Genomic DNA, 21077 nt, shown 5'->3' on the forward strand with positions numbered 1-21077 from the left:
CACTAATACAGGTGTGGATCATGTGCGCCCAAGGGCTGACGGTGAGATCCGATTTGGGATAAAATTTTAATGTAGTGATCGCATTTGTAAAGTGCGAGTGCTTATGAATAAAAAAATATATATATAATTTTTTTTTCAGTTATTTTCTTACTATTGTGCTGCACTTGCTCTTTGTTGCTTTTTTTCTATCCATCATTTGAGATGTGAATTTAACATCAATATCATTTTTTAATTTTGCATGTTCTCCGGGAAACTGTATATGTATGTATGTGTGTGTGTGTATATAATACATATGTGTGTGTATATGTATGTGTATGTATGTATATATGTGTTTGTGTGTATATGTGTGTGTGTGTGTATATATGTGTGTGTGTATATATATATATATATATATATATATATATATATATATATATATATATATATATATATATATATAGATAGATCCATCCATCCCGATTCTAACGTATCGGGTATTCTAGAATATGTAGGTAGCATATAGCACAGGCTACGTACTATATTGCACAATGACGTAGTATATAACACAACCGACTTAGTATGTAACACAGCGTACATAGTATATAGCAGAGCTACGTAGTATATAACATAGCCACGTAGTGTATTGCACAGCTATGTAGTATATTGGTCAGCCACATAGTATATTGCACAGATACTTAGTATATAGCACAGAGCACGTAGTATATTGGACAGTCACGTTGTATATTGCACAGTCACGTTGTATATTGCCCAGCTACATCGTATATAGCACAGAGATGTAGTATGTAACACAGCCCACGTAGTATATAGCAATGTGGGCACTATATGCGTGGTTAAAAAAGACTAAAAATAAACATATACTCACGTTCCGAGAGCCCATTGTATTCCTGGCGCTTGTGTGCGGTGCACACGGCAGCTTCCGGTCCCTGGGTTGGTATGAGCGCAGGACCTGTGATGACGTCGCGGTCACATGACCGCGGCGTCATGGCAGGTCCTTCTCGTATAGCATCCTTAGCACCGGAACCTGCCGCTTGCACTGCCGAGGACAGCAGGCGATGTCGGAGGGTGAGAATAACCTTTTTTTTTTTTTTTTATTATTTGTAACATTAGATCGTTTTACTATTGATACTGCATACGCAGCATCAATAGTAAAAAGTTGGTCACACAGGGTTAATAGCTGCGTTAACGGAGCGCATTACACTGCGGTCCGTTAACTCTGGCATTAACCCTGTGTGAGCACTCAGCGCTGACTGCAGGGCAGTAAAGCAGCGGCCATTTCGCTGCCAGACTATGGCCGTCGCTCATTGGTCGTGGCAATGGTCGTTGGTCGTGGCAAAACGCCCATCAGCGACTTGGATTTCCATGACAGACAGAGGCCACGACCAATGAGTATCCGTGACAGACAGACAGAAGTGATTATATATATAGATTCAAGATTCAAAGAAGCTTTATTGGCAGGACCAAATACACATCAGTTTTGCCAAAGCAAGTGTATAGAGGCAATAGGGATAGGGACTGAGGGGATGTTGGGTAGGAGCTGTGGGGGGAGGTGGATGGGGCAGATCCAGGTTGGGGGCTATAGTCCATGGCATAGGGGAGGTGGATGGGGCAGATCCAGGTTGGAGGCTATAGTCCATGGCATAGGGGAGGTGGATGGGGCAGGTTCAGGTTGGGGGCTATAGTCCATGGCATAGGGGAGGTGGATGGGGCAGGTCCATTGTGGGGGCTATAGTCCATGGCATAGGGGAGGTGGATGGGGCAGATCCAGGTTGGGGGCTATAGTCCATGGCATCATAGTTCTCTTTCTCGCAGTCTATGGCATTCGCTCACATACCGCGCTGCTATCTCCACCGCTCTCTCTTCTTCTCCCAGCAAGATATATGTTTTCTCTTCCTCCTTCATGGTGATGAAGTCTGGGAAGAGATGTGAGAGTCTCCTGAAGTGAGTGTCCCTCACTGCTGAGTATTTGGAGCAGTGTAGCAGGAAGTGGGTTTCGTCCTCTATGGCCTCCTGGTCACAGTGTTGGCACAGTCTTTCCTCCCTGGGCTTGTAGCTCTGCCTGTGTCGGCCACATTCGATGGCCAGACTGTGGGCGCTGAGTCTATATCGGCTCAGGATCTGGCGGTCTCTGGGGTCCGGGAGTTTCTCCAGATATGGGGCCAGTCTGTAGTCTCTCTGTAGGCTCCGGTACATGGTCAGTTTCTGTGAGCTGATGATATCATTCTTCCAGTCACTGACATACCTCTCCTGGCCTTCATCTGCCATCTTCCTAATTCCGGCTTTTGTCAGGTTGTTGTGATTGGTGTTCTGCTCCGGTTGGGTTTGGCTGGGCTGTTCCGGGGGTTCTGGTTTTTCTGTTTCACCTTCATGTATCAGGGCTTTATGGTGATGGGAGCTTGGATTGCTCCTATGCAGGTGAGCCCGGAATGACAGCGCCCTCTTTAGAACTGTCAGGTGTAGAGGGAATCTGCCCAGCTCGGCCCGACAAGCACTGTTGGAGGTGCTCCGATGGACCTGGAGAAGGTGCTTGCAGAATTCCAGGTGGAATATTTCTGTTGGACTGGAGTCCCACTTTGACCAGTCTGGGTAGGTGTGAGGACCCCAGACTTCGCTGCCATACAGGAGGATTGGGGCGATGATGGAGTCGAAGATTTTTAGCCAGACCCTCACTGGTGGCTTCAGATGGTAGAGTGTCCTTCGGATGGCATAGAAGGTTTTGCAGGCCTTGTCTTTCAGGGTCTCTATGGCTTGTTTGAAGTTCCCTGACCGGTGAATCTCTAGGCCCAGGTAGGTATATTTGTCCGTTCCTGTGAGGTCGCAGTTGTTGAGGATAAATGATGGGTGTTGGTCTGATCTTCTCTTTCTCCTCTGGAACACCATGGTGTTGGTTTTCTTTAGGTTGACCGGTAGGGCCCAGGTGGAGCTGAATTTCTCTAGGATTTTCAGGTTGTCCTGGAGGCCTTTCTCGGTTGGTGACAGCAGCAGCAGGTCATCTGCATACAGCAGGAATTTCACCTGAGCGTCGTGGAGGGTGAGTCCTGGTGCTGAGGAGGATTCCAGGGCGGTAGCCAGCTCGTTGATGTAGATGTTGAAGAGCGTTGGGCTTAGGCTGCAGCCTTGTCTTACTCCGCGGCTCTGCTGGAAAAAAGCCGTTCTTTTGCCGCTCACACTCACGCTGCAGCTGCTCTCGGTGTAGGAGCTTTTGATGACATCGTAGGTCTTTCCTCCTATTCCACTCTCCAGCAGTTTCAGGAATAAGCCCGGGTGCCACACTGAATCAAAGGCCTTTTTAAAGTCCACAAAGCAGGCGTATATCTTCCCATTCTTTGTATTGTAGATGTGTCTCTGAATGAGGCTGTGCAGAGTATAGATGTGGTCAGTGGTGCGGTGGTTCGGCATGAACCCTGCTTGGCTCTTGTTGAGGACGTTGTGCTCGGTGAGGAAGGTGAGGATCCTCTTGTTCAGGATACTGTTGAACAGTTTTCCCAGGTTGCTGCTGACGCATATGCCTCTGTAGTTGGCTGGGTCATACCTGTCCCCACTCTTGTGGATGGGTGTGATGAGGCCTTGGTTCCAGGTACGAGGGAAGTAGCCGGCACTCAGTACAATATTGAAGAGTTTAACCATTGCAGCCTGTATTTCTGGTGGGCTGTACTTCAGCATTTCTGGTAGGATTCCATCTAGGCCACCGGCTTTTCTACTTCTTATGGAGGAGAGTCTCTCGGTTACTTCCTGTAGTGTTATAGGTGTATCCACCGGGTTTTGGAAGTTTTTGATTTTTTCCTCCATTGCTTTTAGTTTCGCCATTATGTTTTCCTGTTCTTGGCTTAGTCCTTCCTTTGGAATGTCTTTATAGAGGTCTCTGAAGTATTGGAGCCAGAGGTTGCCATTTTGGATATGGTTGTTGTTTTTCTTGTCTTTGGTGTCCATGTGGTTCCATAGTTCCCAGAAGGAGTGGTCTTGGAGGGCGTCTTGGAGTTGATTGAGCTTCGTAGAGATGTAACTCTGCTTCTTCCTCCTGAGGATGGATTTGTACTGCTTTAGTATGGAGTCATAGGCTTCCCTCAGACCCAGGTGGTTGGGGTCTCTGTGTTTCTTGTTGGAGGCTGTTCTCAGGGTCTTCCGTACAGCTTTACATTCTCTGTCAAACCAGCCATTGACCTGTGTTTCTTTTGGTCTCTTGTAGTCGACTTTTTTAAGGTCGGACAGTCTGGCCATTGCGTAGAATATATTGTTGAGGTCCTTTGCTGCTTGGTTCACTCCCTCTGGGTTTGGCATGTACTCAAGGTTGTAGAAGTGGTGGAGCATCCGCTGTATTTCAGGTCTTCTGGAAGCTTCTTTATATCTTAGTGCCGATATTTTGGACCATTTATAGGATGGAGGCCGGGTGAAGAGGCCGCTCTGCTGTGGCTTCTGAGTGGATGGTTTCTCTGTAGATTTTATGTACAGAAGAAGTTGGCTGTGGTCTGACAGGTGCGTTTGTGGGGTGACTATGAAGGCGCTGACATCTGCCAGGTTCAGGTCTGTAATGGCGTAATCAACTACACTCCTCCCTACATGGGAGTTTAGTGTATACCTTCCTAAGGAGTCACCCTTGCATCGTCCATTAAGGATATGAAGTCCTAAACTTTTACATACGTTCAGGAGCTTTCTGCCACTTTTGTTGACTGTACTGTCATAGCTGTTTCTCTCAGTGTGTACAGGGTCTTGGCCGTCATTCTCTGCTCCAAGTATGTAGATGTTTCCATCCGTGGTCAGGAAGTCTCTCTCTCTCCCTGTTCTTGCATTGAGGTCTCCAAAGATGAGAACTTTGCCCAGGGCCTGATAATGGGCGGCTTCTCTTTGTAAGATTTCGAAGCAGTCTGGATTGAAGTAGGGGGACTCTGGCGGTGGTATATAGGTGGCACAGAGGTGGACATCAGACAGGTGAGGATGGAGCTGCTGATTCTGATCCATATGTGGCTGCCTCCTTTCTTCACCGGTTTGATGTACTGGTGGAGCTCCTCTTTATACCAGATCGCTACTCCTCCTGAGCCCCGGCCCTGTTTGATGTTTTTATTTTTCTGGGCATGGACCAAGAATTCCTTGTATCCAATAGGCACCAGGGATTCGTTTTCGCCTCTGGTCCATGTTTCCAGGAGGATCTGAATGTCTATATTTTTCATACTTTGTATAAAATCAGGGTCCTTTGTTTTAGATCCAAAGGTTGAGGCGTTGAGACCCTGGATATTCCAGCTGCTGATTGTAAGTGAAGACATTCTTCTGTGTGGTTTGTGTGTATATACCTTGTAATGAGTATGGCTGTGTGGGACAAACTGGATTTCTGACAGTTTTATAGTGGTGCTTGGTTCCATATATATATATATATATATATATATATATATATATATATATATATATATATATATATATATATATATATATATATATATATATATATATATATATATATATATATATAAATTAGTTTGTATAGTTCGGTAAGCTGGCTGCATTATTAGAGGTTGTGGCGCTCTGTCATTTCAGGTGACTTCAGCATAAGCTGCATGCGTGGCACAACACCATATGGGCCATTATTTGACTTTGATACTGCAGTTATCCCCTCTAGAGGCTCTGTCATTTTTAGTTGTCTCAGAGCTAGCGGATAGAGTAGCTGCTCTGATGTCTTATATACAGACATAAGTGATTCCTGCTTTCCTATCTCTTTGTAGCACGTGTTCAGGAGAGGAGCAGTGTAGCTATTAATCCAGCTTTGAGGGGTAATTCAACATATACTAGAAAGTGGCAGCATGGAACACATTATATTACAGTATTGAGCAGTATTGCTGTGTATCCAGCACTGTCAAGAGATCAAATCCTTAGTAAAATCAGCAGCATGTAGGATAATATACTGCATTACTGAGTAGTGCAGCTGTGAATTCAGCCTATAAAGGGATAAAGCCCTTACTAGAAAGCAACAGCATTTATGAGACTACATGATATTACTGAGCACTGTAGCTGTTACTTCAGCACGTCGGTGAAATGAAATCATGGTGCAAAGTAGCAGCATTTTGGGAAATACACCGCATTACTGAGCAGTGTAACTGTGAGTTCAGCACTAGGAGATAAAACCCTTACTAGAATGTAGCCGCATTTAGAACCACATACATCAATACTGAGCAGTGTAGTTGCGAATCCTGCACTGGGGTGAAATAAAAACCTTATTATAAAGCAGCAGCATGTAGGATAATGCAGAAGTGGCTCATGACATATTTGCTAGTATTATTGATTCAATATAAAGTTTAATGAAATGACAGCAACCATTTAAGGAACCTCTGCAGCAAGGGAGGTTATATTTCCCCTTTACTTACATCACACCTCCTTTTAAAAATAATAAAAGTATCCTAAAAAATTTAAAAATGAAAAAATTAATTACCAGACACACTAATATGATTAGAAGCCAATTATTTGTGAGGTAAGCGACAGAACAGATGACCGTGCAGTATTTCTCATGTCGTATGTTTTATTGAAACGCTCTATTAAAATCAATGATCCGCTGGCCCCCGGACGCCGCTCCCATCAATCACTGATGTATTTTATTTATGGACTGTACTCGCAGGGATAACTACAAAGTAGCACATCGCCCCCGGTGTCTTATCAGCTGCCTATAGAGATTTGTAAATTCTGCATTTCATTGCAGAACCCTCTGCCGTCCCTCCCCATCATAAAATACTTATGATTTCATATACTCTCCTGTGGGGTCCTTTTCTTGGCTGCAGGTGGGCTGTATCATCCGTCATGACGCGACAGAATCAGATTCCCACCGAGGATGGATCTCGGGTAACCCTGGCGCTGATTCCGTTATGGGACATGTGTAATCACACCAACGGCCTGGTAAGTAAGTGGACACCAGTGTATTGAGTACTGGGCCGTCCGTAGTGTCAGTTTAGTTCAGTCATAACCCAGCTTTCCCAAGTTCCTGCATAATTAGACTGGGTAGCAGGATGTCAACCAACAAGGCCCCATTACAGCTCCTATACATGTTCCTGTGGGAGTTGTAATTTGGGGGCTTTGTTGGTTGCCGCTCAGATTATTCAAGAAAAAAAGGGTTTCCCGTCTTAAAACGTGATGGCATATTGCTAGGATGGAAATTTATAATCCAGCTGTGGGACCCCAAACAATCCTGAGGAGTTGCCCCCATTCAATTTTTTTTTTTCTTTAACCAGCAGGTTCTTAGTCCCTAATGAAGTGAATGGGACCGACCTGCAGATATTTTTTGTGGCTGGGGCATCCACTATACAAATCCATACTGTGGCCCCCTCTATCCTTAGGATTCGTGGGTGTCCCATGGGTATGACCTTAACCAAATTAAACTTCCATGCCATTCTTGTGGGCAAAACCACTTTTGATGCGCTGCTAAGAAAGAGGCTAAATATTAATGGGTCTAAATATTGAATAAAAATAGTAAATAAAACAATAGGTAACCTTTAATTGTGGGGGATTCTTTTCTGGAACTGTATTTCTTGTTCCAGTCTTGAATTACCAAGGCACCCTATCAATCTGAATGGACAGTGTGTAATGCTTCATTTCACCTGTCGGAGGCACTGCAGGGAAACTGAATACTTACTGTCAGGTTTGGCCAGTGGTGACAGCTGATCATGAGGCCCTCTATCAACTCCTCAAAACCCAGTCTCCTTTATGCCCCCTTTATTTGTTAAATGTGGCCATATCTTCCATCCCGGGCTCCTTGTCGGAAGCAGTAAATGTGACTTCAGCAGCACTTGGGGACCGGTCTCCATAAGGCAGGTGTCGAGTGAGAATCCAGTTTTGCTTTTCTAAATCCGCCACCACGTTTGTGATCCCCAGTAGGTTTCATAAAATATTCATCTCCAAACCTGTCACGTCAGGTGGAACAGAGTCGCACGTTGAATGATTTTCATTAATGTTTTATGCCGTCTAAAGAGACAATCTTGCTTCAGGTAAAATGGTATCTAATGAGACCACATCTTTATTCATTACTTCTCCTCTTGCTTTAGATAACTACCGGTTATAATTTGGAGGATGACCGATGTGAGTGCGTGGCGTTGCAGGAATTTAAGGAGGGCGAGCAGGTAAGGGCTGACTCTCCACAGCATTCGCGCATAAGGAGCCGCACGGCAGCTTTGTGCCTGAAGGGCAGTTCGCGACGTCCACTGAGAGCGTCTTGGCATTAGAGCGGCCTCCGTTACTTATAGAAATGATAATTTGCGTAGGGTAACCCCCTCTATTATATCCTCCAAGCTTGGGAATAGGCCATTACTTTGCTATTGATGACCTATCAATAAAAGATCAATGGGTCCCCATTGGTAAACTATGATAACGGGCAGAACTAAAAAGTGTACAGAGCGGAACAGCACACCTTTAGGTGGCTTTCCCCTTTAAGTCTTTATTTTCGAGGCTGCCGTGGGCGTGCGGACAGATAGCTGGGCAGTGCGGGCTCCGCTGTCTGTGTGTCTGGGCCGGCTGACACCAGACGCCATCTATGGAGCGAGCGGTCACAGTAACTTTTATGGGGTGGGAGGCAGATGATTTCTTATTTTGCTATCGCAGTCGGATAAGCAGAGCAGCGAGGGCCCTCCATTAAACCCAAAGAGGTCTCTGCGTACCCTTTTTTGTACCGTCTGTCTGACTTTTAATCCTGACTCGTCTCTCATCCCCAGATTTACATTTTTTACGGCACTCGGTCCAACGCCGAGTTTGTCATCCACAACGGATTCTTCTTTGAGAATAACGCTCACGACCGGGTGAAGATAAAACTTGGCGTCAGCAAGAGTGACCGGCTGTATGCCATGAAGGCCGAAGTCCTGGCACGAGCCGGCATACCTACGTAAGTACATCGGGTTTTGCCGCTGGGGCAGAGGTGGGTTTGTCATCTGCTACATCACATCCGACCTACAGGATGCGCTGTATCCGCTGCAACTTGAACCACAGTTTACAGATATAGCAGACTTTGTCACTTGGCACAGTTTTTGTTGCTGATTTGCGTGGTACTGGGCTGCCTGATCTGTGTTAATACTGGTGGTCCTCTGACATTCTGTATTGTAGGACCACCCACAATCGATCACACACAGAAATATCCAGTTTGGTTCTGCCACTTCAGTTGCTGTGGAAACTTATTTTTAACCTATATTGTGCTGGAGAAGACTATGTAAACTGCTTGCGGTGACACTAGGTTGAGATTTTATCCCCATATATAGTCGGGGAAATAAGTATTTGATCCCTTGCTGATTTTGCATGTTTCCCCACTGACAAAGACATGAACAGTCTATAATTTTAAGGATAAGTTAATCTTAACATTGAGAGATAAAATATTGAAAATAAAATCCAGAAAATCACATTGTATAAATTGTTTATTTAAATTTGTTTGCATTTTGCAGTGAGAAATAAGTATTTGATCTCTACCAACCATTAAGAGTTCTGGCTCCTACAGACCAGTTATACACTCCTAATCAACTCCTTACCTGCAATAAAAACAGCTGTCTTACCTAGTCACATTTATAAAAGACTCCTGTCCACAGACTCAATTAATCAGTCGGACTCCAACCTCTACAACATGGGCAAGACCAAAGAGCTTTCTAAGGATGTCAGGGACAAGATCATAGACCTGCGCAAAGCTGGAATGGGCTACAAAACCATAAGTAAGACGCTGGGTGAGAAGGAGACAACCGTTGATGCAATAGTAAGAAAATGGAAGAAATACAAAATGACTGTCAATCGACATCGATCTGGGGCATCATGCAAAATCTCATCTCGTGGGGTATACTTGATCATGAGGAAGGGGTGAGATTAGCTTAAAACTACACGGGGGAACTTGATAATGATCTCAAGGCAGCTGGGACCACAGTCACCAAGAAAACCATTGGTAACACATTACACCGTAAAGGTTTAAAATCCTGCAGTGCCCGCAAGGTCGTCCTGCTCAAGAAGGCACATGTGTAGAGCTATCTAAAGTTTGCCAATGACCACCTGGATGATTCTGTGAGTGATTGGGAGAAGGTTCTGTGGTCAGATGAGACAAAAATTGAGCTCTTTGGCATTAACTCAACTCGCCGTGTTTTGAGGAAGGGTAATGCTACCTATGACCCAAAGAACAACGTCCCCACTGTCAAGCATGGAGGTGGAAACATTGGACTACTTCACCGCATCAATGGGAGAATGGATGAAGCCATGTACTGTAAAATCCTGAGTGACAACCTCCTTTCCTCCGCCAGGACATTAAAAATGGGTCGTGACTGGGTCTTCCAGCAAGACAATGACCCAAAACATACAGCCAAGCAACAAAGGAGTGGTTCAAAAAGAAGCACATTAAAGTCATGGAGTGGCCTAGCCAGTCTCCAGATTTTAATCCCATAGAAAATTTATGGAGGGAGTTGAAGCTCCGGGTTGCCAAGCAACAGCCTCAAAATCTTAATGATTTAGAGATGATCTGCAAATAGGAGGGGTCCAAAATTCCTCCTGACTTAGGCACAAACATCATCATCAAATACAAAAAACGTCTGGCTGCTGTGCTTGCCAACAAGGGTTTTGCCACCAAGTATTAAGTCTTGTTTGCCAGAGGGATCAAATACTTATTTCTCACTGCAAAAGGCAAATACATTTATAGAATTTATACAATTTGATTTTCTGGATTTTATTTTTGATATTATATCTTTCAATGTTAAAATTAAGCCAGCCTTAAAATTATAGACTGTTCATGTCTTTGTCAGTGGGCAAGCTTACAAAATCAGCAAGTGATCAAATACTTATTTCCCCTATTGTAAGTCGGTCGTGACACTTTATTAAATGACTTTAAGGTTTTTCTGGAAAACTTAATAACTCAGCAAGTAGGGCTGTAATCCAGAGGTGAAGGGTGATGTGAATGAGGTCAGAGTCTCAGTAGTGCACCATCAGGCTCAGGGGGCCTTCAGCTTGTATTGTTCATAAAAGTAAGATATTAGAAAATGGATTTCACATTTTTATGGATTCCTGTGAGTGTGAGGAGGTCATCCAAAATCTTTGTAAGGCGCAATTAAAGTAAACTTGTCAGAAGTGTTTTACTAGTGATACCAGTCATATGGCTGGCTCCTAGTGCGGCAAGACAAATGATCAGTGTTGGGGGGAAAAAAGACTCACAGGACCCTTGTCCATAGTCCATGACCTCCGGACCAGAGTCCTGTGCTCCATCCTCCTCCTACCTTGAAACATCCCTCATGCCTCTTCTGATTAGTTTGTCCAGCATGTCACACACACCTTGATGTTGTGCTGGATGCCAGGTAGGAGGATCGCATTTGCAAATCGTTAAGTTAAACTCTACCCTACATACCTCTTTTTTGCCAGCACTGAGAATCCAGTTTTGGAGCTCTATGCAAATTGGCTTGGAAGTGCAATGGGGCGTGTCGGTGCATGTTTGTCAGTGCACTTTCAGGCTATTTTGCATGGGGCTTAGATTCTTGATTTCGCAGTGCTTTCACATCATTACTGTAAGCTGGCTATTATTTATTTTATTCATTTATATAGTGTCATTAATTCCACAGTGCTTTACAAACATTATTGGTACTGCCCCCATTGGGTTTCACAATCTATAATCCCTATCAGTATGTCTTTGGAATGTGGGAGGAAACCGGAGAACCCGGAGGAAACCCACCCAAACACGGGGAGGACATACAAACTCCTTGCAGATGTTGTCCTGGGTGGGATTAGAACCCAGGACCCCAGCGCTGTAAGGCTGCAGTGCTATCCACTAAGCCACACAACAGTGCTAACCACTGAGCCACCAGCTATTAAGACCTATACGGCTCTTTTACATACTGCCATACTGTGCCCCACTACTCTCTTCATCCGAGCTAATGATCCAGAAGGTGGTTGTTTCCATCGACTTTATATGGAGACTGGGTCCTGCTTGGAGAATTCCTGATCCTCAGGATTAGAGAATACGACCTTTGGGAGATGTATGGAGAGCAGGCTGCGTCAGTACTGGACCGGTTCCTGCAGTTATTAGCCCAGAGCGGTCCTGGTGTTAATACTATTGTCTGTGCACAGGTCCAGTGTGTTTGCGCTGCACATCACCGAGCCTCCAATATCTGCTCAGCTTCTGGCTTTCTTGCGAGTCTTCTGCATGAGTGAAGGTAAGATATATGTATGCACAGACTTGCATTACAAATGCTTGTGGGGGTCTTAATGCAACTCTAGCCGTAAGGCTTCATCAGAGGATGGAGATGGGGGGAGTGGGGGGTCCGCCACTGGGGACACTAATAGACAGCGAACACAGCTAGTCTGTGTTAAAAAAAAAAAAAAAAAAAAAGCGACTCCTTTGAGGATGCAGCAGGTCTTAATAAACATGCAGTGGAAATAATAAGTATTTGATAAACTGCAGATTTGGCAAGTTTTCCCACCTACAAAGAATGGAGAGGTCTGTAATTTTTATTGCAGGTACACTTCACCTGTGAGAGACAGAATCTAAAAATAAAATCCAGAAAATTACATTGTATGATTGTTACATAAGTAATTTGCATTTTATTGCTTGAAATAAGTATTTGATACAATAGAAAATCAGAACTTGATATTTGGTCCAGAAACCTTTGTTTGCAATTACAGAGGTCAGACATTTCCTGTAGTTCTTAACCAAGTTTGCACACATTGCAGCAGGGATTTTGGCGCACTCCTCCATACAGGTCTTCTCCAGATCTTTCAGGTTTTGGGGCTGTCGCTGGATAACATTGAGTTTCAGCTCCTTCCAAATATTTTCTATTGGGTTCAGATCTGGATACTGGCTAGGTCACTCTAGGACCCTGAAATGCACCTTAGTTGCCCTGGCTGTGTGTTTTGGGTCATTGTCATGCTGGAAGACGCAGTCACAACCCATCATCCAAGCTCTTACTGAGGGAAGGAGGTTGTTGGCCAAAATGTCGCAATACATGACCCCATCCATCCTCCCTTCAGTACAGTGCAGTCGTTAGTAACTGTAATGTTTGAGACTGTGGTCCCAGCCCTCTTCAGGTCCTCCCCTGTAGTTCTTGGCTGATTCCTGACCTTTCTCAGAATCATCACGAGGCAAGATCTTTCATAGGGCCCCAGACCGAGGAAGATTGACAGTCCTATTGCGTTTCTTCCATTTTCTAATAATTGTGCCAACAGTTGTTGCCTTCTCGCCAAGCTGCTTGCCTGTTGTCCTGTAGCCCATCCCAGCCTTGTGCAGGTCTACAATTTCATCCCTCTTGGCCATGATGGAGAGGTTGGAGTGTTATTGTGTGTGTGGACAGGTGTCTCTTATACAAGTAACAAGTTCTAATTGATCCAGGTAATGACTGCAGAGTAGGACGCTTCTTACAGAAAGACTAAGGCTATGTGCACACGTTGCGGATTTGCCTGTGGAATTTTCTGTGCGGATTCTGCATCTCTTGGCAGAAAAGGCAGGTCAAAATCTGCATGTTTTTTAATGCGGATTTTGTGCGTTTTTGTTGCGGATTTCCTGCAGATTTTGTGCGAATTTCATGCGTTTTTACCCCTGCGGATTTCTATTATGGATTGGATGCAGAAACGCTGTAGATCTGCACAAAGAATTGACATGCTCCTTTTTTTAATCCGCTTCTTTTTCCATGCAGATTTTTCCGCACCATTAGCATTTTTTTTTCCATTGATTTACATTGTACTGTACATTACTTGCGGATCTGCAGCGTTTGTGCGGAAAAATCTGCAACATGTGCACATAGTCTTACAGGCCTGTTAGAGCCAGAATTCTTGCTGGTTAGTCAATGATCAAATACGTATTTCATGGAATAAAATGCAATTTAAATGTAACAATCTTACAATGTGGTTTTCTGGATTTTATTTTTAGATTCTGTCTCTCGCACATGAAGTGTACCGAAGATAAAAGTTACAGACCTCTCCATTCTTTGTAGGTGGGAAAACTTGCAAATTAGGGGGTGTATCAAATACTTAATTTTCCCCACTGCATATGTTTGCAATTCTATAAAAGTCAAAGGGCATGCTGGGATTAATAGTACGAAAGCCACATAAAAGCGTTACGCACGTGACCCCTCATGCACCGTGCATGAGATCTCACTGACCTTTCATTTTTCGTCTTTACAGAGGAGTTAAAAGAACATTTAATCGGCGACCACGCGATCGATAAGATCTTCACCTTGGGGAATAACGAGTTTCCAGTCAGCTGGGACAATGAGATTAAGCTGTGGACCTTCCTGGAGACGAGGGCTTCACTCCTGCTCAAAACCTACAGATCTACAGTGGAGGTAGGGTCTGCACACATGGTGTCATGTCTGCCCCTTCCACGGAGGCAGAAGTGTGATCAAGATGCTGACTAGATAGAAGTGGCATCCAGCTGTCAGTCTGCAAAACTTTTCATTACTTCCTCTGCTTGGCTGTGAGATTTCTTCATATATTGCTGCAACCTTTCAGATAAAAACATAGCTTAAAAGTCACCGTCACTTCTGGGAGCGGGCGGAGAGAAGAGACCGGGGACCCGCCTGTCTGACTAGTCTCCTGTGCATCTCCTGTCCCTCTCTGCATGCAGGTATAGGGATAGACCTGTCACTACAGGGAGCGGGCGGAGGGAAGAGATCGGGGACCCGCCTGTCTGACTAGCCTCCTGTGCATCTCCTGTCCCTCTCTGAATGCAGGAATAGGGATAGACTTGTCACTACAGGGAGCGGGCGGAGGGAAGAGACCGGGGACCCGCCTGTCTGACTAGTCTCCTGTGCATCTCCTGTCCCTCTGTGCATGCAGGTATAGGGATAGACCTGTCACTACAGGGAGCGGGTGGAGAGAAGAGATCGGGGACCCGCTTGTCCCTCTCTGAATGCAGGTATAGGGATGGATTTGTCACTACAGGGAGCGGGCGGAGGGAAGAGACCGGGGACCCGCCTGTCTGACTAGTCTCCCGTGCATCTCCTGTCCCTCTCTGAATGCAGGTATAGGGATGGATTTGTCACTACAGGGAGCGGGCGGAGGGAAGAGACCGGGGACCCGCCTGTCTGACTAGTCTCCCGTGCATCTCCTGTCCCTCTCTGCATGCAGGTATAGGGATGGATTTGTCACTACAGGGAGCGGGCGGAGGGAAGAGACCAGGGACCCGCCTGTCTGACTAGTCTCCTGTGCATCTCCTGTCCCTCTCTGCATGCAGGTATAGGGATAGACCTGTCACTTCTGGGAGCGGGCGGAGGGAAGAGACCAGGGACCCGCCTGTCTGACTAGTCTCCCGTGCATCTCCTGTCCCTCTCTGAATGCAGGTATAGGGATAGACTTGTCACTACAGGGAGCGGGCGGAGGGAAGAGATCGGGGACCCGCCTGTCTGACTAGTCTCCTGAGCATCTCCTGTCCCTCTCTGAATGCAGGTATAGGGATGGATTTGTCACTACAGGGAGCGGGCGGAGGGAAGAGACCGGGGACCCGCCTGTCTGACTAGTCTCCCGTGCATCTCCTGTCCCTCTCTGAATGCAGGTATAGGGATAGACTTGTCACTACAGGGAACGGGCGGAGGGAAGAGACCGGGGACCCGCCTGTCTGACTAGTCTCCTGAGCATCTCCTGTCCCTCTCTGAATGCAGGTATAGGGATAGACTTGTCACTACAGGGAGCGGGCGGAGGGAAGAGATCGGGGACCCGCCTGTCTGACTAGTCTCCTGAGCATCTCCTGTCCCTCTCTGAATGCAGGTATAGGGATAGACTTGTCACTACAGGGAGCGGGCGGAGGGAAGAGATCGGGGACCCGCCTGTCTGACTAGTCTCCTGAGCATCTCCTGTCCCTCTCTGAATGCAGGTATAGGGATGGATTTGTCACTACAGGGAGAGGGCGGAGGGAAGAGATCGGGGACCCGACTGTCTGACTAGTCTCCCGTGCATCTCCTGTCCCTCTCTGCATGCAGGTATAGGGATAGACCTGTCACTACAGGGAGCGGGCGGAGGGAAGAGACCGGGGACCCGCCTGTCTGACTAGTCTCCCGTGCATCTCCTGTCCCTCTCTGCATGCAGGTATAGGGATAGATGAATGCAGCAGATGACGAGCATGTGCGCTTCCGCTCTGTTGGAGACCTAGTTTTTCTGAGTCACACTCTCTGGATCGCTGGAGGTACCTACAGTCAGTAAGTTGGGACAGGAGATGATTTGTGATCCTTTCTAACATAGAGGTTGGACTCCATTATTTTGATATTTCTGGTGTAATATTGGCCACATGCCAAGCTGCTTTGACTTGGCAATGTCTTGGGGATGCAACACCACCCCATTCATATTAAATAGGGCTTTGACGCAATGTCTGTGCCTAATTGGCAATGGCATTATGCCAGAAAAAGCTAAAGGGGCCTCAGTGGGTGATTAAAGCCCACCAATCAGGTCTTCTTGGCACATGACACCAAGATGCAATCAATGGGAAAACTCTTAAAGGGTAAGTCTGGAGCCAGCCAGTCATTATTGCAGTGGTGACCATCCTACTTGTGTGCAGGGCATGTCCATACACTTTGATACTGTCTGATCAATGCCTACAGGTCCTTTTTTCCAATCCCGCATGCACCATTCTAAGATGTTTCACCGCTGATGTCTGTATTTCTTTCCAGGACGATAAGCAGATTCTGGACAACGGCAGCCTCTCGATACATGCCGCCATGGCCGTCAAGCTTCGTCTCGTTGAGAAAGAAATCTTGGAGAAAGCTGTAAAAAGCGCTTCCGATTACTGCAAGCTGTACACCAAGCGTCTGGAGGACGGAGAGCCACTGCCCAAATATGAGGAAAGCAACATAGCCTTCTTGGAGAACTCCGCCACCAACACCAAATTTCCCCTGGTCCTGAGAAACTTCAATGATGAAAAGGCAGAAGGCAGTGAGCTGAAACGACCAGAGACCCTAACCATCACAGAGATCACTGAAAATGACTACCTGGACACACAGGACTCTCTGTACAATGGCACCAAATCTGAGAGCAACAGTGCCCCGGCAGAGGACGACACCGCCACCAGTGATGCCAAATAACAGTCCGGCACATGACAGCCAGGAGGCAAAAGTGCAATTGTGAACTGGTTTGGGACTTTTAAGGATGAAGAGCAGAGGTTTCGGAGACTGCTCCCCATTTCGGCAAGAGGAGATGTTGCTGCTTAACCTTTTTTTTTTTTTTCACTTAACGTTGACTTTAATGCATAGAGCGAGAATAGGCGACGTTTACCATGGTGGTGGCCACGCAGTAGGATGGCTGCAGATGTGACTACTGGTGCCGAGAGCAGGTTGTGGCCTAATACCAGCTCGTAGAATCATAGCACTATAAATAATTTATAGTTAGATTATTTTTTTTTTCTTTTTTGAAATTCCTAAATTTGACAGTATTGCTACTCATCGCCCCTTAAGAAATGTACCCTTTAAAAGCCCACCCCCCAATAAATGTAGGTTCTTACTTCGCCTTTTTCAGGTTGTTGTATCTGAGTGGCAGCCAATATAGCTGCCAGTATGGCTTCTGTGGGGTCCTTGCGGCATTCCCGAGCCTCAAAGCCTGGTCATCATACGGACATATAATTAGTCGGATTTGCTGTTTTAAAGGAGTTGTCCAGTAGCAAGAGACTGATGACTTATGTCCTTATGATGGTCAACGGTATCAGGTCGGGGGGATCCGAAACCTCGCACCGCCGCCGATCAGCTGTTACCAGGTCTGATGGGTGCCGGAAATAGTGTAGAGCTGGAATGGTACAGCGCCATACCCTGTGTGTTGGCCGTTCATGAGTATTCGGCTCGCTCCTATTGGAAGTGAACGGGAGCAGAGCTGACGTACACCTAAATGGCCACTACAGCTCCCAGAGCTGCTACCAGTTGACCAGTGCTGGTGCTGGGTGACAACCCCATGCCTTCCTAATTCCTGGGTCCATCTGGTAAAGTATCTCAGACCTATTCCCTTACATAGGGCCATAGTACCGTAAGCGGCTTATGGATAAGAGGGGGGTGCTGTTCTAGAATAAAGCAGCCATGTTTTTACTAATCTCCTCCAACCATTTTAAGCAAAGCCCGTAACTCGCCCCCAGACTTTAGTCTGTACGGTTTTATACTCCCGCTTTGATAACCCAGGTTTACTTCCTCAGTTTGAGACAAAATAGAGGCGTTCGTTAATATATACGTGTAAATAGAAATCTATATTTTAAAGCCGTCAATCACATGACTAGCACGGCACACTCAGTCGCTGCTAGTTCGGAGGTTTACGGGTCCACACAAAAGCTTTAATCAGTGCAGTGTTGGAGGGGCTGATAGTAAACCGAAACTCCCGGCAGTAAGCTGCTTCTACGTGTTGGCTTTTTGGTTCCTCTGGCTTTCACCATAGCTAGGACTTTTTTGACAACTGTATTTTTTTTTTTTTCTCTGAAATTATCAATAAAACCAACGTGAATGATTTCTGCTATTGTGGATTATATATATATGTCACCATTAAAGGGACTGTCATGTCATTTTACTGTGTGCTTTATGGCAAATGTTGTGAATAGGAGTCACTGGTCAGAAAGTGTCCTTGCCGCCTTCCGAAATGGTGCACAGTCCCCTCCCCCAGAGATCAGGGAGTGGATTAAATTCCCTGCTTTCTATTGGTCAGATGACTGCTGGTCCTGCCTCCTGATGAGGTGACTCTGCTGACCCTGCATCCTATTGGTGAGATATCTCTGCTGACCCTGCATCTTATTGGTGAGATGCCTCTGCTGACCCTGCATCCTATTGGTGAGATGCCTCTGCTGACCCTGCATCCTATTGGTGAGATGCCTCTGCTGACCCTGCATCCTATTGGTGAGATGCCTCTGCTGACCCTGCTTTCTATTGGTCAGATGACTGCTGGTCCTGCCTCCTGATGAGGTGACTCTGCTGACCCTGCATCCTATTGGTGAGATATCTCTGCTGACCCTGCATCTTATTGGTGAGATGCCTCTGCTGACCCTGCATCCTATTGGTGAGATGCCTCTGCTGACCTTGCATCCTATTGGTGAGATGCCTCTGCTGACCCTGCTTTCTATTGGTCAGATGACTGCTGGTCCTGCCTCCTGATGAGGTGACTCTGCTGACCCTGCATCCTATTGGTGAGATATCTCTGCTGACCCTGCATCTTATTGGTGAGATGCCTCTGCTGACCCTGCATCCTATTGGTGAGATGCCTCTGCTGACCCTGCATCCTATTGGTGAGATGCCTCTGCTGACCCTGCATCCTATTGGTGAGATGCCTCTGCTGACCCTGCATCCTATTGGTGAGATGCCTCTGCTGACCATGCATTCTATTGGTGAGATAACTCTGCTGACCCAAGCCGCTGATCTAATGACAGCTTACACTGGCCTATAATAATAACTCTGGTGCCTCCAGCTCAGCAATGATGAAACAACTCTTCTGACACTAATCTAATAGGAAGATGACTCTGCTGACACTGTAGTCCAGGGTTGTCAAACTGCATTCCTCGAGGGCCGCAAACAGGTCATGTTTTCAGGATTTCCTTGTATTGCACAGGTGATAATTTAATCACCTGCACAGAATTATTCCAGCACCTTGTGTAATGCAAAGGAAATCTTGAAAACACGCATGGTCTGAGGCCCTCGAGGAATGCAGTTTGACACCCCTGCTGTGGTCTAATGGGAAGATGACTCTGCTGACACCAGTCTAATGGGCAGATGGCTCTACTGACACTGTAGTCTAATAGGAAGATGGCTCTGCTGACGCTGTAGTCTAATGGGAAGATGGCTCTGCTGACTCTGTAGTCTAATGGGAAGATGGCTCTGCTGACGCTGTAGTCTAATGGGAAGATGGCTCTGCTGACGCTGTAGTCTAATGGGAAGATGGCTCTGCTGACGCTGTAGTCTAGTGGGGAGATGGCTCTGCTGACACTAATCTAATGGGAAGATGACTGGTGACACCAGTCTAATGGGCAGATAGCTCTGCTGACACTGTAGTCTAATGGGAAGATGACTATGCTGACACTGTAGTCTAGTGGGGAGATGACTGGTGACACTGTAGTCTAATGGTGAGATGGCTCTGTTGACACTATAGTCTAGTGGGGAGATGGCTCTGTTGACACTATAGTCTAGTGGGGAGATGGCTCTGGTGACACTAGCCTAATGGGAAGAGGACTCTGCTGACACTGTAGCCTAATGGGAAGATGACTCTGCTGACACTGTAGTCTAATGGGGAGATGACTCTGCTGACTGTGCCCTCTAATGGGAAGACGACTCTGCTGACTGTGCCTTCTAATGGGCAAATGACTACTGACCGGGCCTTCTAATGGGCACATGACTCTGCTGACCGGGCCTTCTAATGGGCACATGACTCTGCTGACCGGGCCTCCTAATGGGTACATGACTACTGACCGGGCCTTCTAATGGGCACATGACTCTGCTGACCGGGCCTTCTAATGGGCACATGGGCTCTGCTGACCGGGCCTTCTAATGGCCACATGACTCTGCTGACCGGGCCTTCTAAAGGGCACATGACTCTGCTGACCGGGCCCTCTGAAATATAAAATGAGATTGTTATTATAATTATAATATTATGACTGTGGCCTTGGGCATCTAACAATGAGATGACTTTTTTGTTGCTGGAGCCTCTTATAATGACTCCGGGTTCTCCTGTCTTGCAATAATTAACTCTATCCCAGGATTCTATTGATGAGATGACACTGCTCTCAAATACTAGAATGACTCTTCTGTCCCTGTTTGTAATGAGATGACTCTGCCTCTAATAATAAGATATGACTCTTCTGCCCCTGTCCTCTCGGATAGCTCTAGCCCCTAATGGTTGGATGATTCTGCTGCCTCAATGCACTAATTACATGACTCTGCCTCTAATAATGAGGACTCTCTTGAGACTGCCCCCTAATAGTTAGATGACTGCCTTTAATAATGAAATGACTATTATTCTAATGAGATGACTTTTCTGTCCCTGTCCGGAGACCTGAAATTACACTAACCTCTAATGGTTGGATAACTCTGCTGCACCTGTCCTCTGTTTAGAAGACTCTGCCTCATAATGAGGTGACTCTACTAACCATGCCCCCAATGATTAGATACCCCTTTTACCTGCCAATGACGTCATGACTTTGACCTCTAACAAATATGAAATGAGACATCTAACCCTAC

The 21077-nt window shown here is 46.2% G+C and overlaps 1 protein-coding gene across 1 annotated transcript in view; it reads left to right on the plus strand.

Annotated features, from left to right (window-relative positions):
* Nucleotides 1–18368, plus strand: part of SETD3 (SET domain containing 3, actin N3(tau)-histidine methyltransferase) — a 57542-nt gene extending 39174 nt beyond the window's left edge. The window contains exons 9-14 of the mRNA XM_069735422.1: nucleotides 6756–6870; nucleotides 8013–8087; nucleotides 8676–8842; nucleotides 12034–12119; nucleotides 14083–14243; nucleotides 16560–18368. Of these exons, the coding sequence (XP_069591523.1) occupies nucleotides 6756–6870; nucleotides 8013–8087; nucleotides 8676–8842; nucleotides 12034–12119; nucleotides 14083–14243; nucleotides 16560–16970 (1015 nt within the window). The 3' untranslated portion in view covers nucleotides 16971–18368. The remainder of the gene's footprint in view (nucleotides 1–6755; nucleotides 6871–8012; nucleotides 8088–8675; nucleotides 8843–12033; nucleotides 12120–14082; nucleotides 14244–16559) is intronic.
* The last annotated feature ends 2709 nt before the right edge of the window (nucleotides 18369–21077 follow it).

The sequence above is a fragment of the Ranitomeya imitator genome, chromosome 1, assembly GCF_032444005.1.
Source record: "Ranitomeya imitator isolate aRanImi1 chromosome 1, aRanImi1.pri, whole genome shotgun sequence".
In the NCBI taxonomy this organism is placed as follows: Eukaryota; Metazoa; Chordata; class Amphibia; order Anura; family Dendrobatidae; genus Ranitomeya; species Ranitomeya imitator.